Source organism: Symsagittifera roscoffensis, chromosome 1, assembly GCF_963678635.1.
Source record: "Symsagittifera roscoffensis chromosome 1, txSymRosc1.1, whole genome shotgun sequence".
In the NCBI taxonomy this organism is placed as follows: Eukaryota; Metazoa; Xenacoelomorpha; order Acoela; family Convolutidae; genus Symsagittifera; species Symsagittifera roscoffensis.
Genome location: NC_087062.1, coordinates 22,429,848 through 22,443,905, shown reverse-complemented (window position 1 = coordinate 22,443,905; position 14,058 = coordinate 22,429,848). Strand labels below are relative to the sequence as shown.

At 40.2% G+C, this 14,058-nt stretch overlaps 1 protein-coding gene across 2 annotated transcripts; it reads right to left on the bottom strand.

Moving 5' to 3' along the window:
- Positions 1-348: 348 nt before the first annotated feature.
- Positions 349-13,662, bottom strand: LOC134855571 (4-galactosyl-N-acetylglucosaminide 3-alpha-L-fucosyltransferase 9-like). Of its 2 annotated transcripts, none has more exons than XM_063872113.1 (4): positions 13,456-13,662; positions 13,167-13,227; positions 10,384-10,732; positions 349-1,161 (listed from the first exon to the last, which is right to left on the bottom strand). In XM_063872113.1, exons 1-4 carry the CDS (start codon positions 13,574-13,576, stop codon positions 388-390), a joined length of 1,305 nt encoding a protein of 434 aa, XP_063728183.1. In that variant the 5' UTR covers positions 13,577-13,662; the 3' UTR covers positions 349-387. The 2 variants fall into 2 exon arrangements, with proteins under 2 accessions (XP_063728183.1, XP_063728190.1); XM_063872120.1 differs by having other exon boundaries at positions 13,167-13,203.
- Between the last annotated feature and the right edge of the window lie 396 nt (positions 13,663-14,058).

The window sequence follows — 14,058 nt, the reverse complement described above, 5'->3', positions numbered from 1 at the left end:
AGGCAAATTCGATATTCATAGTAAAATAGGCCAATTGGAAAACAGTTTTTCTAGAAAAATGACTAGAAAAACTCAAAACAAAATCATTAAAATAATTTTATCGAATAAAGGTTTTCCAATTGCCCTATTTTATTATTAATGTAGAATATGCCTAAGTTCTATTTTTTTCTTCAGATTTTTCTATCACTAAACGCAGAAAAAATACACTAACTTGAATTTTTTTTTGTATTTGTAACACTGTGGTCGGAACATTCTGTGCTACTTGCACAGTAACCGGCTATCTTTGTTTAACATTTGCAGGCTATTTAAGCAAACTTTTTAGTATTAACATTTACTTAGCATAGAAATTTTACATTAACATTCATCATCAATTTTACTATTTAAAAGTTACGCTTTGCGATTTGGCGTCATACAAGTTTGCAATCTCTGTATTGTTTTCACTGGATCACTTATTACTTCAGGTTTAACATCGATACCCATTGCCTTCTGATTGTCAATTGTTTTCATTCTATTGCACATTTCGCAGATAGATTCAATTTTTGCAGGATCGATACGCTTTTGGTTTCGCCAATGGTGATAGGATAGCATCGCTGTTTTGTTTTTTGATAAGTCTTCGATATATTTCGCTAAACTAGCAGGAGAGCTAAAATCCGAAACATGAATAAATGACCCTGGTAAGTTTTTCTCGTAAGTTGCGCGCCAACCGTTGACGATTGGTATTGCTCCACCACTCAGCGCATTGACAAACTTCTCTGTTACGTAATCTTCGCATACAGAGTTTTCGAATGCGAAATAAAACTTGCAATCTTTCATTTTGTTTTGTTGCGGAGAATAAATATCTTCTTTTCTTTCATCAATGGTTCCGTGACTTTTAACCTTTTTCTTCCAAGTCGAGCCGCTTAAACAGTCGCCGATGGCATCGCCCCAAATATGGAAAGAACCCCCAAAATGTCGAATAAATTCGGTGGCATATTCAATTCTGCGGGAGAAATCTGTAAAACAATTGCTGAATATCCAGCAAACATCTTTTCTCCTCGACTTGAGTCCTGAAATGAGTTGTTTGGATTGTTTTCTTGTCTCTTTTGTGGACTCCCGGATGTACCAAAAAGGCCGATAAATTGTGGCGCGAGGCGATGCAAAAACTGTCCAGTTGAATGCATTCTAAAAATTAGGAGCAAATAGAAAAATTATCAGCAACAAGACTGTTCTTATCAGGGCGCAGCGCTCAAAATTTTGACTACCTTGTTACGTTTTTGTCAAGGTTTTTGATTAAAACAATTGTTACTGTTTGGAAAAAAAATTACAAGTTTGAAGTGAATGAAAAAAGTCTTTATTTATCCCCAATGTAGTTTGTTTGAAGTGAATGAAAAACGTCTTTTTTTAAAGTACGCCATGTACGCCCAATGTAAAGTACGCTATGTAAAGTACAAAATGATATATTTTGCATCTCATAACGTAATCATAAGAACAAGTCGCTCACCTCAGTTCACTTTGGACTGATTGAATTTGCCGCTCAGGCTTTAGTAGGATAAACATACCTTTTGGGATCCCAAGTTGAATTACGACAGTCAATGCCAAGTTGAAACCCCCATAACTATGAAAATTATTAGTACAGATTGAATATCTGTTTCAAATTGAGCCTTGAGCATCAGTATATTTCAGACTGATTTTGATGTCAAGATTTGCTTTTTAAAAATATTTTGTCTATTTCTTCAAAAATTGAGGCAATAAGGAGAAGAATAATGGTTGTGGTTTTTTGACCAACGGGTGTGATCGAAAAATGGTAATTCTAAGTTTTGCAGACCGAGCAGATGGGATGCGTCCACGACCGCCGCGATCGATAGAAAGTTAACCGAGACCAGAACGTATGAAAGAACGTTAAGAGCGACGAAAAAAAACTTTAACCGCGACCAGCGCGACCGAAGAAAACTTAAATTAAGATTAAGACCATTTATCCACGGGGAAAGGACCAACGCAAGAGCTGTACAGCTCATCACGGCGAACCGTTGTTGTGCCCCTGTTTTAGTACTACATGCAATTTTTTGGTTATTTTTCTGGGGTGGGTAATGTTGCTTCACCCTCAAGCAACTACCTGTGCGACGTTCGCGACTGTTGCATTTGTATTTGCAACGACTTTTAAGTGTTTTGTTTATGCAAGCAATTTTTAATTTCTAGATCTACAACCAAGCAACAAGGTTTCATTGTAACAAAAATGCGCTTCTCAAAAATCATCTTTGGTTATATTATCTTCTCTTTTATTTGAGTTTTGATATGAACAACTATTTTGATATCAAACCCTAGTAAGCTAATATTTTTACCTCCAGTTATCAGTTATCTGACTTGTGTTTAATATCATAGTTTGCAACACAGCGACTTATTTTATCAAAATCACTACTAATTTTGAGAAAATGTTGCGTCGAATTTTATGACAATGTCGCTACCAGTTTTTGAATAATGTGGAGACAAAATTATAGACTAGCGCGACTAATTTCCAGCCCATCGCGACAAAATAAGGTGTTTCCAGATTTTGTGCGCGACTATGAAACCCTGTCCAGGCTCTGCAGTTTCTGTCGCAGAAAGTAAAAAAAAATAGTCGCGTACCTCGACCCGCGTATCCCGTGTAAAAATTTTGAAGTAGAAAATAAGTCCGCTGAAAAAATTTGACACCCAGAGATCAAATTTTAAAGTCTTTTAGGTGTAAGTGTTATTTTTTTGAAGTTATGGAGGTGCGAATTTAAGACTAGATAGGCCAATTTGGGATGATTGTAGTGTGAATTTTACTATCGTTCATAAGCAAGAATCCAGCTCCAAATTTACTCCAATTGAGGTCCGTCAACTGATCGAAATAATCTAAGACCATTTATCCACGGGGGAAAGGACCAACACAAGAGCTGTACAGCTCATCACGGCGAACCGCTGTTGTGCCCCTGTTTAAGAACTACATGCATTTTTTTTGGTTATTTTTGTCTGTAATGAATTAATAGACGAGATTTATTGGGTGTGAGGGGAGGTTATAAAACATAAGTTTCAGTTTGTTTCATTTGTTTTTTTTCCATTATCGAGTTTTGAAAACCGATACATCTTTTAAAGGACAATAGGAACATTCAGGGCTTCTGAGAGACGTTCATCCACATAAAATATGAATTCAAAATGGATTTTTCTGGGTTGGGTCCGGCTTTTGGACCGGCATAATTGGGATCCTGATTAATTTTAAATAACTTTTTATGAGATGTAACAAAATTTGATTGTAGAATTGGTGATTCTACTGTATTACATGCTATAGTAACCTGAGCGTAAGATTGATTCGTCATTAAGTTAGGCAGTAGAGCAAACAAAGGGTAAAGTTCGAAATAGTTCAATCTTCGAAGATATCGTCCCTCCTATTCCAGAAAAAAAATTTGACAAAATCGGCGAACCCCCCACCAAATCGGAACTAAGAAAGCTAATGTTATGAAATTCAGAGGAGCGATACTAGAGATGATTTGACCCGGGCACACAAAAAACGGGACACCTCAGACCCTTGGGAGGCAGGTGATAACGTTCCCCGGAAGTGTAAATGGCCCTATCAGAACTCGGAAACTAGCAGTGCTTTTGGGCTCAAATTCTAGTATGTTGTAGGCCTAGTTAAGGGGAGCTTAAGTGTGGAAACCCAGACCCCTCAGAAGACCCCCACTTCCGGTTTCATGCCCTAAGTAAACAAACCCACCCGTAACTTCCGGAAGTCGTTTCTCGCTCACCGATGAGCACAGGGAGCTGAAACTTGGAGGGATGATAGGTAGTGGCAAGATACATCTTGTATTATAAATTGAGCCAAATCCAGCGGTTGAACCGGAAGTAATTTATTAGCACTTTGAAAAACCACCCCTTAAACCGGAAGTAGGCAATTTACGCGAAATAATGAGCAAGGGCATACTGTTTTTATGACGGAATTAGATACTACAACTCATCCCCGAAAAAAACCCTAAATGAGCGAAAACCCTCTGGCGACTCCTTCCGGTGTTAATAGTATCTTTCCGGAAAAAGTGATAATGGACCTTAGAAATGGGATAACTTGTGAAGTATTAACGGGATAGGAATGAAACTTGGTAGTTAGGACCCCCATGGGAGTCTGAACCCAAATATGGAATTTTGACCACGGTTGACCCCTGGGTGACCTTAAGTTGACCTTTGGGCTTTTGACCCCAAAATTGAATGGAAAACCCCATTATTAAAACCGGAAAGTGGCGTATTCCCCAATGGGAATGGGTTTTCCCGGAATGGGTCATCTTGCTAAAATTTGGGGGAAAACTTATATATTGGGAACTAGAGCAGAAGCTGATAGAGATACAGTCTTATATTGCAACCTTGGAGTAGCGGATTTAATTCAAAATGGACATGGTAAATATTGGGTTCATTTTAGCTTGGCGAATGATCTGTTAATAGCAATTCAACTAGACTAAAGAAAAGTAGTCCCAGAGGAAATTGATAGTAATAGGACCGTAGCATGAGAATTAAGTCTTCTAAAAAATATGAACAGACGGGGAATTTACTTGGCTTCTCGGTAGTGACTTTCTGGTTTAAGTTGACCCCTAAAAGACGAACTACCCTACCCTGATAGCTCGAAGGTCGGGATTGGAATCGAGTTCAGGTCAAAATTTTAGATGCTTGGAATGAATTAGCTACCCATGGAAAGGGCATCCTCCTACCCTTGGATGGTGGGAACGTTAACGGGATAACTAAAATAAAGACCTTGGGAGAATCATTGGGTAAAAATAGCAGATGTTACTTGAACTTGAACTCGAGAGCTGAAGTTCACAGAGTTCAAGAATTGGTTGATTAAAATTGTATGACATTTTTTTGATCGGTCAAAATGTGACAACTACCGCATTTCGGGTATCTAATAAGTGTGAAAAGATTGATAAAAGAAACCGAAGTTGGCACGCGGCAGAGTTGACAGGAGGAGGGATATAGTCTGAAAACATGTGCGGACGGGTGATTTAGGCGGATATCAGGACTGATAGGGAATGGCGTGACTTATCTAAAATTAAGTGTAAAGAAAGATAAGGAAATGGAGGGTACCGGAGAGCCTGCAAGAGTCAGAAGAATTATTGCGAGCGAATCGAATAGTTGGTTCTCAGTCAGTGAGAGAACAATTTGGGCTACAAGCTAACGTAGTCGCTTGATTCTCAAGGTAAAGTGAGAACGAGTTGAAAGACTTGTTAATGTGAAGGTAGATTAGTTAGTGAATGTTAGTTAGGCTATCTAGAGGATAGCGAAATCGTTGTTGAACGATTGATATTGAAAGAAGTTCTCGAGGAGAACGTTAGTTAGTAGTGAGGTGTTAATTGAAGTGCAGGAGCAGTTGGTTTAAATAAAAGTAACCGCGAACCCCTTTCTTTAATTGAATGATTAATTTATATTTTAGCCAATAATAGGCTACTCTGTATTTGGTTATATTCATTTCTTATTTCATTCTTATTATTGGAATTGTTGTTGCAATCGATTATTGATTGACGGGTGAGATACAGTCGGAAGAGCACGAATCACGGGGCGAGCAGCACAGTACAGTACAGAGCTGCCAACCACCAAATCAGCCCTTTTGGGATTGTGGACTGTACTGAGAATCGGTTGCCCCACTGACCTCAGTACCAAAGGGAACATACTGCGACGGTGTGAAATAGCGAGCAAGACCGACCTAGAGATATTGTGAACTCCCCCACGTTTACAGTGGCACTCCTGGGTGGGCGCTATTCTGGATTGTAGCTGCAATGACGATTTGTGCGGGATTACGAAGACGAGAAGAATGAACGAACGACCAACGAAACAATTGCGATGGCGATGAACAATCAATACAGACAGCTGATAGCAGACGCTGCAGTGGCAGCGGCCAATGCTCTCGATCGACAACAGGGAGTGTTCGGATTTGGTACAATACGACCAGATCTGTTTCCCTCGAGCACTTATCAGAACTGGCGAGACTGGAGTAAACACTTTGCCTGGATAGCAGACGCCAATCGATGGGACGATGAGCAGGCCAGGATGGTGCTGCCGACGTGTCTGACAGGCTGGACATTGGATGAGTTCACGAGTATGCCAGCTCACTTTCGAGAGCACGTTCACGGGTTCGAGGAGTCGACGCTAGGCAGAATGCTCGCGGAACTCGATCAGAGGATGATGCCATTTCAGACACGATCAGCTGCGAGGGCTGAATTTAGGAACCTCATGCTGGAGGAAGGCGAGGGCTTGACGGATTTTGCAAGACGAGTGCGATCCTTGGGTGAAGTTGCAAATACAAACCTGGGAGCTCAAGCACGAGGCGAAATGAACAGCGAACAGTTCACTGATGGATTGTGTGATTTCGAGCTTCAAGAATTGCTTCTCCGAAAAAATCTCGAGAATTTCAACCAGGTGGTGGCCCGAGCACAGGCTCTAGATATGGCACGCAAAACAGTCAGGATGAAGAGTCGGAGACTGCCAAATCACGTTCAATCGGTGCACGATGTTCAAGACCTGACGACTGAGGCTGGCGGAGACAGTACGCTGACTACCGAGACTCAACAGATACGGACGGAGCTGACGAGATTGCAGACGGATACTGACCAGAGGCTGGACCAAATGATGAAGGCTCAGAACAACCTGGCGAAGCGGATAGATGTCCGGAGTTCGAGGTATGATGAGGTGAGATTGCAGATGCAGATGCAGGAATCACGCCAGAACGATCTGGGGGCTCAAATGATGGCCCAGATGCAAACTTAACTACAATTATAGATAGGTTCGTTGATCCTTGTAATCCCAAGCCAGAGAGTCACACCCGACGGGGAGAGAATCAGCAACGCAACTTTGCGAACCCAAATGGGCGACAGAGTGGAAACAACCCATGGACCCAGAGTGGTTGTTTTAGTTGTAGACAGTTGGACCACATTGCAAAAGGATGTCCCCAAAAAAGCGCGAGTCATTTAAACTACCAAGGGCCGGGATAGTAGGCGAGTTCGAAGGAGGATTTGTCCCGGCCGAAGTTAAGAAACAGCAGGCGAAAAGGCGAACACAAGCTTCTGGAACTCAGTCTTGCCAGCATTACAATACGAATGCAAATAATGATGGAGAAGGGGAGAGCGAGAAGATATTGGAGCAGGAACAAGTACTATCGCTATTGGAGCGACTACCAAGGATCAGAGAGAGCGAGCCAAAGTTGGAAACGAAACGAAGTTTGCGGACGCGCATCGAGCGTGTTGGGATCAGTCATGATGTCAGCGATCCATGCGGAGCAGTCGTTAATGCTTGCGTAGGCGGAACCCATTTTGAGGTGCTGCTTGATACCGGAGCCACCACCGACCTCATAAGGACAGATATTGCGCGGAGAATGGTTGACGCACCGACCATGGAACGCTATGTAGGTCGACTGGAGACAGCAGACGGACAAATAATGGCGGTCGACGGAAATGTCAGAACTCGCTTCAAGTTGGGCGACATTGCCGAAGAAATCGAAGCGCTTGTCGTCCCGAAACTGAAAGCCGAGATGGTCCTAGGACTACGACCGATGAAAGAGTATCAGTGCTCATTGGTGTTCAGTCGCGGAGAAGTTTTCTTGTGGACGGGGACGAGAGAAGGTTCAATGGTACCCATACGGCACTTGACTCATAGGCCTTCTCCGGAACGGATGCCCTCTCTGCCACATGAACGGGGCGGACAGATTAAAGGAAATCATATTCCAAGATCAGACATGCGGACGAGCTGATTGCGAAGATAATAGCGGCAGTGGAGTCTCCCGACAAAATCTTGGAAGGGTGGCTGACGAGTTATGACGATCACAGCATAAATGTGGTTCAAGAAACGAAAGTGGAGGAATACGAAAAGTACGGGTGCCCAAAGCCTGCTTCATTAGCTGAAGCTTTGAGACGAACTCATGGAGGAGGCCGAGCAGAGAGAGTTGCAGTGGTTCCAGAGACAGAGGTGGACGAAGTAATCGACAGCGACGCGATTCGATGGGAACGAACGCAGGAAGAGATTGCGACAATGCAGGAAGAAGACGAAGCGATTGCGCGAGTATTCTACTGGGCAGGAACAGCAGACGAGATGAGCGATATGCCTAAATTGGGATCGAAACTTAATCCGAAGGAGCATGCAATTCAGTACGGACCTGAGGCATTGGCGTACTGGTCGAGGTGGGATGAGTTGAGTATTCGGGGAGGAATACTTTACAAGAAATGGTTCCAGAGAGATGGGTCAAAGCCGACACTTTTGACGGTTGTTCCAGCAGCAGGGCGAAAGGAGATCCTCGGACAGTTTGATTCAATGGAGACCAGAGGAGGACAGCTTGCAACCGAGAAAACGTTGGCGAAGTTACGACAAAGATATTGGTGGCCGACGATGAGGACGGATGTCGAAAGAAAAGTCTAGTGGTGGTTAAGCCAAGCAGCACAGAGTGCCAGTGGGATAAAGGAAGCGAGCTGCGGTTCAGGCCTCATTTGATCCCGGAATCAGATTTAGTACGATGGCAGTGGACATATTGGGTCCAATGATGATGGCGACGCGGACAAGAGCGAAGCATGTATTGGTGATGACGGACATCCCTCGGATTGCAGTCCCTCTTGTATCAACAGATGCATCAGACGTGGCTCAAGCAAATGCAGAACCTTGGGTACTGAGGTTTGGAACTCTCAATGCTTTGCGTACGGACCATGGAAAAGTCTGTGGCAGTAAACTGATCAAGGAGATGTGCCGACTCTTGGGAATTGATGTAACCCCGACTTTGCCATACAAACCGGAACGTGATTTCAAAGTACTGTGCGGAGAACCCAAAGACGTGGGATACGATGTTGCCGTATTTGAGTTTTTTGTACAACATGACTATTCATCGGACGACGGGAGCGATGCCATTCAGTCTGTTTCATGGTCAGGAATGCCAGTACTCCATTGAGCTGTTCTACGCGAAACCTCACCACGAAGTGCTGACGAAGGATGGTTTTGCAGAGGAACTAGATGAGCTCTTCCGAGATGCTCATAGCAGTGCCAGAGAAATCCTTGGGACGGATCAACGACGACAGAAGGATCAGTACTGGAAGAAAGTTCATGGAGAACCATACGCAGCTGGAGATAAAGTCTGGGTGTGGGCAAAGGAAAATTTCAAGTCGAGGAACCACTTTGATCCATGGGAAGGACATTATGTTGTACTGGCGAGAATGTCTGAAGTGAGCTACAAGATGGCACAGGAGTCAACTCCTAGCAAAGTCAAATTCTTGCACTTCAACATGCTGAAGCGATTCAAAGAAGAGACGGCACAGTCAGATGAGGCTAGTAGCAGCAAGCGACCGAAACCCTACGGGTACCTTCGATGACCGAAACCTCCGATACCTTCGATGACCCGGAGATGTATGATGAAGATGAGTTGTTGTGGACGAACAACAGGGAGGGTTTTAGTCATGATCCAGGCCCACGAGATGTAACAGTGAGATTGTTCCCTGTGAGAAATCGAGCAGTCGAGCAATAATTTAATCCGCCCGGAAGAAATGTGCGAATTCGGTCGATGCCCGAACACTTCGCTGATCCACCACGAATGATACGAGAAGTATCTAGGAGGGAAGAAGATGCGATTGAGGCATACGATGCGACGGAGCTGGAGGCCAGAAGGGAGGAGGAGCCAGCGAATCTACCCTGTGAGGCGGAAGACAGACCACCTGGCGAGGTGATGTCTGCCGAACCGGTGATGGAAGTTGGAACTGCAGATGATGGCTGTCGACTAACTCGAGTAAGGAGACCACCTGTACGGTTTGGAATGGACAAATTTGTGAGTTAAAACTTACATTAGTAAACTGTATCTTTTTATCTCATCAGTTGGTGCTTAGTTACATTGTGTGCGATCCCACCTGAACTGTTGTGCAGACAATTGATAGTGATGATTATGAATGTGAAAGGGTTGGACCGTATCATGAAGCGTAAATTTAATTCAGTTACGTCCCCTCTCAGGTTACTCTTTGTGCTAACGGGGACTAACTGTTGGGTCCGCAATATTTTAAGGGTAAAATATTAAAGGGAGGGAAAACGAAGCAAAGCAAAAAGTAGGGAGCACGGCGAAGCAAAAAGTTATGTAACTGATCATTAGGCCTTGTTAGGAGTTACTTTTTCGTTATTCGGGAGAAATAATAGACTAGAAGGGAAGACCGGCATAATTGGACCGGCGTTTTAGACCGGCATAATTGGGATCCTGATTATTTTTAAATAACTTTTTATGAGATGTATTAAAATTGGACCGGCCTTTTGGACCGGCATAATTGGGATCCTGATTAATTTTAAATAACTTTTCATGAGATGTAACAAAATTTGATGAATGAGAAAAAAAAGGTTGAAGTAGGCGGGACAGCAAATAATATAGTGGGGGGGAGTGAACCGTGCAATTATTCGGCCTACCTGATATTCTTTTTCAGCCCCTAACAAGTATGGTGTCGGTCTTTGTGAAGATTCAACTCCAAAATAGGCCCACAGTTGATCTTTGCTTCGCCATTTTGAATAATCTTTTTCTCGAATAAACTGAAGCATTGTTCGCATTCCTCTATTTTCTCCAATTACAATCAAGTCGTACCGAGACAGTTTTTTCGCGTTCTTCAACAGTTGCGAGGAGGAGAATTGACAATTGAAGTCCAAATTACATGTAGATCGGGCATTTCCATTGAAATACATGTCCAGCATTCCATTCGAATAGTCCTTTTTGGGAATCAGCAGAACCTTCTTGTCCTTAGTATGAATAAGCTCTAAGGTGCTGAAACAATTACAAGACTGTATGTTTCAGGCCGCATGTAAGTGATGTAGTTTTTAGCAACAAAAAAGTGAAACTTTCATTTTTTAAGTTTGAATTTTTGTGCATTCAAAAAATTATCCTCAAGCTGTTTTACAAGTGAAAAATTAAAAATTAAGTTTTATAATTGCTTTGAAAAAGCGACTCCTCTCACGGCAAGTTTTTTAAAGTCTTCGGCTGTCATAATAGGATTTCTATAAGAAATGACACACGGACTATATGGCTATTCCAAACTGTTTTTAGCTTACCCTGTAAAGCTACTCGTTATACCAAAAAGTGGATGCAAAAAGTAGATGCAACATTCATTGGATTTATATTCGATTGTTTGAGAAAAATAAATGATTCAATTTTGAAAATAATGGTTTATAATCTATTTTTTTTGTACTAAAACTGATTTTTTTTCGAAACGAATTGGTTATGATAGCAATTTATTCAATTTCGTGGTTTAAATTATTGTCCGTAATCGATTATTTTTGCTTCTGAAATCGGCAATTTAGCATTATTGATTAATGTCCAATATACTAAGGTGAGTAATAGTAACAGACAAAAAGTCACAATTCGCGCTATTAACGCGTAAGCGGAGATGTAATCCGTCTTATATATTGTTCCAAATTGGTTGAACGAAGCTTATTTGCTATAATTGATTTGTTACAAGTATCGAAATCTATCTTTTTGTACTTAATATGGCGTGTGGGGTGATGATTTTTATAAAAAAATTTCAAATTAAAAAAAAAATTTTCATTATTTTATTTCATTGAATTTTTTATGTTATTACTACCGCTCCATAAACCTTAAAAGGCAGTCTTTGCCCTGATTCGAGCAGTCTTGTTTTCAATTTCTATTCGTTTTTCTGTAAAATGACGTAAAATGAAAAACTGTCGCAATGGTTTCAAGGTTAAAAGCTATATGAAAAGCGATCAAGTCTTTGAAAATTTCCTATTTTATAATTATTTTCTAGTTTTTTTTGCTCAGAGGAAGTACATCAATCTGTTCCGACTGCGTATTAAGGTTTATGGAGCAGTAATAACATTCAAAAATTAAAAGTAATAAAACAAAATGAAAATTTTTTTTTAATTTGAAATTTTTAATGAAAATCATCCCCCCACACGCCATTCAAAGTTAAAAAGGATAGATTTCGCTACTAACAACAAATTAATTATGGCAAATAAGCTTCGGTAAACCAATTTGGAACGATTTCTAAGATGGATTAAATCTCCTCTTACGCGTTAATATATAGCGAGTTAATTGTCCCATAAGCGGAGGGTTAATCCATCTTAGAAATCGTTCCAAATTGGTTTACCGAAGCTTATTTGCCATAATTAATTTGTTATTAGTAGCGAAATCTATCCTTTTGTACTTTAAATGGCGTGTGGGGGGATGATTTTCATTAAAAATTTCAAACTTAAAAAAAATTTCATTTTGTTTTATTACTTTTAATTTTTGAATGTTATTACTGCTCCATTAACCTTAATACGCAGTCGGGACAGAATGATCTACTTCCTCTGAGCAAAAAAAACTATAAAATAATTATAAAATAGGAAATTTTCAAAGACTTGATTGCTTTTCATATAGCTTTTAACCTTGAAACCATTGCGACAGTTTTTCATTTTACGTCATTTTACAGAAAAATGAATCGAAATTGAAAACAAGACTGCTCGTATCAGGGTAAAACCATGAATGTTCCGACTGCCTTTTAAGGTTTATGGAGCAGCAGTAGTAACATAAAAAAATAAAATAAAATAAAATACAAAGAAATTTTTTTTCTAAAATTTGAAATTTTTAATGAAAATCATCACCCCACACGCCATATAAAAACAAAAAGAGAGATTTCGTTTCTTGTAACAAATCGATTATGGCAAATACGCTTCGTTCAACCAATTTAGAACGAATTATAGGACAGATTTGATCTCCGCTTGCTTGTTAATAGCGCGAATTATATCGCTCGTTAATTGTCCCAAATTGGTCAAAATGGCAATCTTTAAACCCTCATAACCTTACGAAAAATGATCACAGGTGAAATATTTTTTCAAATTTAAGCTCAGGACAACAATACCTCTTGATTGATATAAAAATTTCCGTCAAAAATGGCTAGTTAAAAAGTCGAAATTTGTCTGAAGAAAAAAAACCCACCCCGAGCACAAATATTCCGTTACTTTCGTATCAAAAGTCGGAACAATAAGATAAGAAACAGCATATGAACTCTATATAAATTTGAGTAGGAATACCTACACCGAGATTCAAAGCGCGTATCAAAAACGATCATTCATTCAACAGAAAAATTTTTGAAGACTAAACTGGGGGTTATGAATTGAAAGACCAGTAAATATTTAAATGGCTCCGAGCAAATTCTTCGTTGTATCAAAATTCGGAACAATATGATCAGCATAGCATAACTTACATATTTGCAGGGGAGATGTCGGCGCTTTGTGACAAACCTCGACAACAAATGAAGAGAAACTCTGATTAATAAACAATGCACTTAATTACAAAAAAACCTAAGAAACTCCGCTCAAAACTTTGATCAAATATCAAGTTAAATCATTTTATTTATTTGGCAATGTAAAATGGCAATAAGCCGCTAAAAATACCACGAAGTTATTTGAAACTTTTTTTTGCTGAAACAAGTTTAATCTTGTATCTTGAATAAACAATAAGTTTAATTTGCAAGAAATCAGAGCTTCACACACTTTTTATGATGGTAACACTCAAAAAGCAGGTTAGTAAAATAATGAATATCCAAATCTTTCCAGATTTCGGCAAGTGAAATCGAAGAAAAACTGTTTGAAAAAAAGTTAAGCAATTAGTCATTTTTGGTAATATCAGTTTTGCTTTTTTTTAAAAAAATGTTCAATGATTAACCAAACACATACAGCAACTAAAACGATGACTTTTGCGTCTGCATGCAAAACTAAATAAAACATGAAAAACTTTAAGTATATCTGAGAAACCACTTGCGTGGTTGTTTTATATTTTGTCCGCGTAATTGGTTTTGAAGGATTGATATTTTTTAATGGTTGCTTCAGGTATCAAAAATATGAATCAGAAAGAACATTTGAGCAAAACAAGTTCCAGTAGAAGAAGTTCTTGTGCAACGAAATTCTAGGCGATATGATTTGAAAACACTTCCAGAAAATGTATTTCTACGACGTCGAGTTGGGTAATTTTCAACGGCTTCCGCACTAGACTGAGAACTTATGTAGTGGAAGCCGCAATACAACTATCGTTCTGTGTTCTTTTTGTTGTTAAGGAATCTACAAGAAATGGATGAGCTATTCTTTCGCTCACTTTTT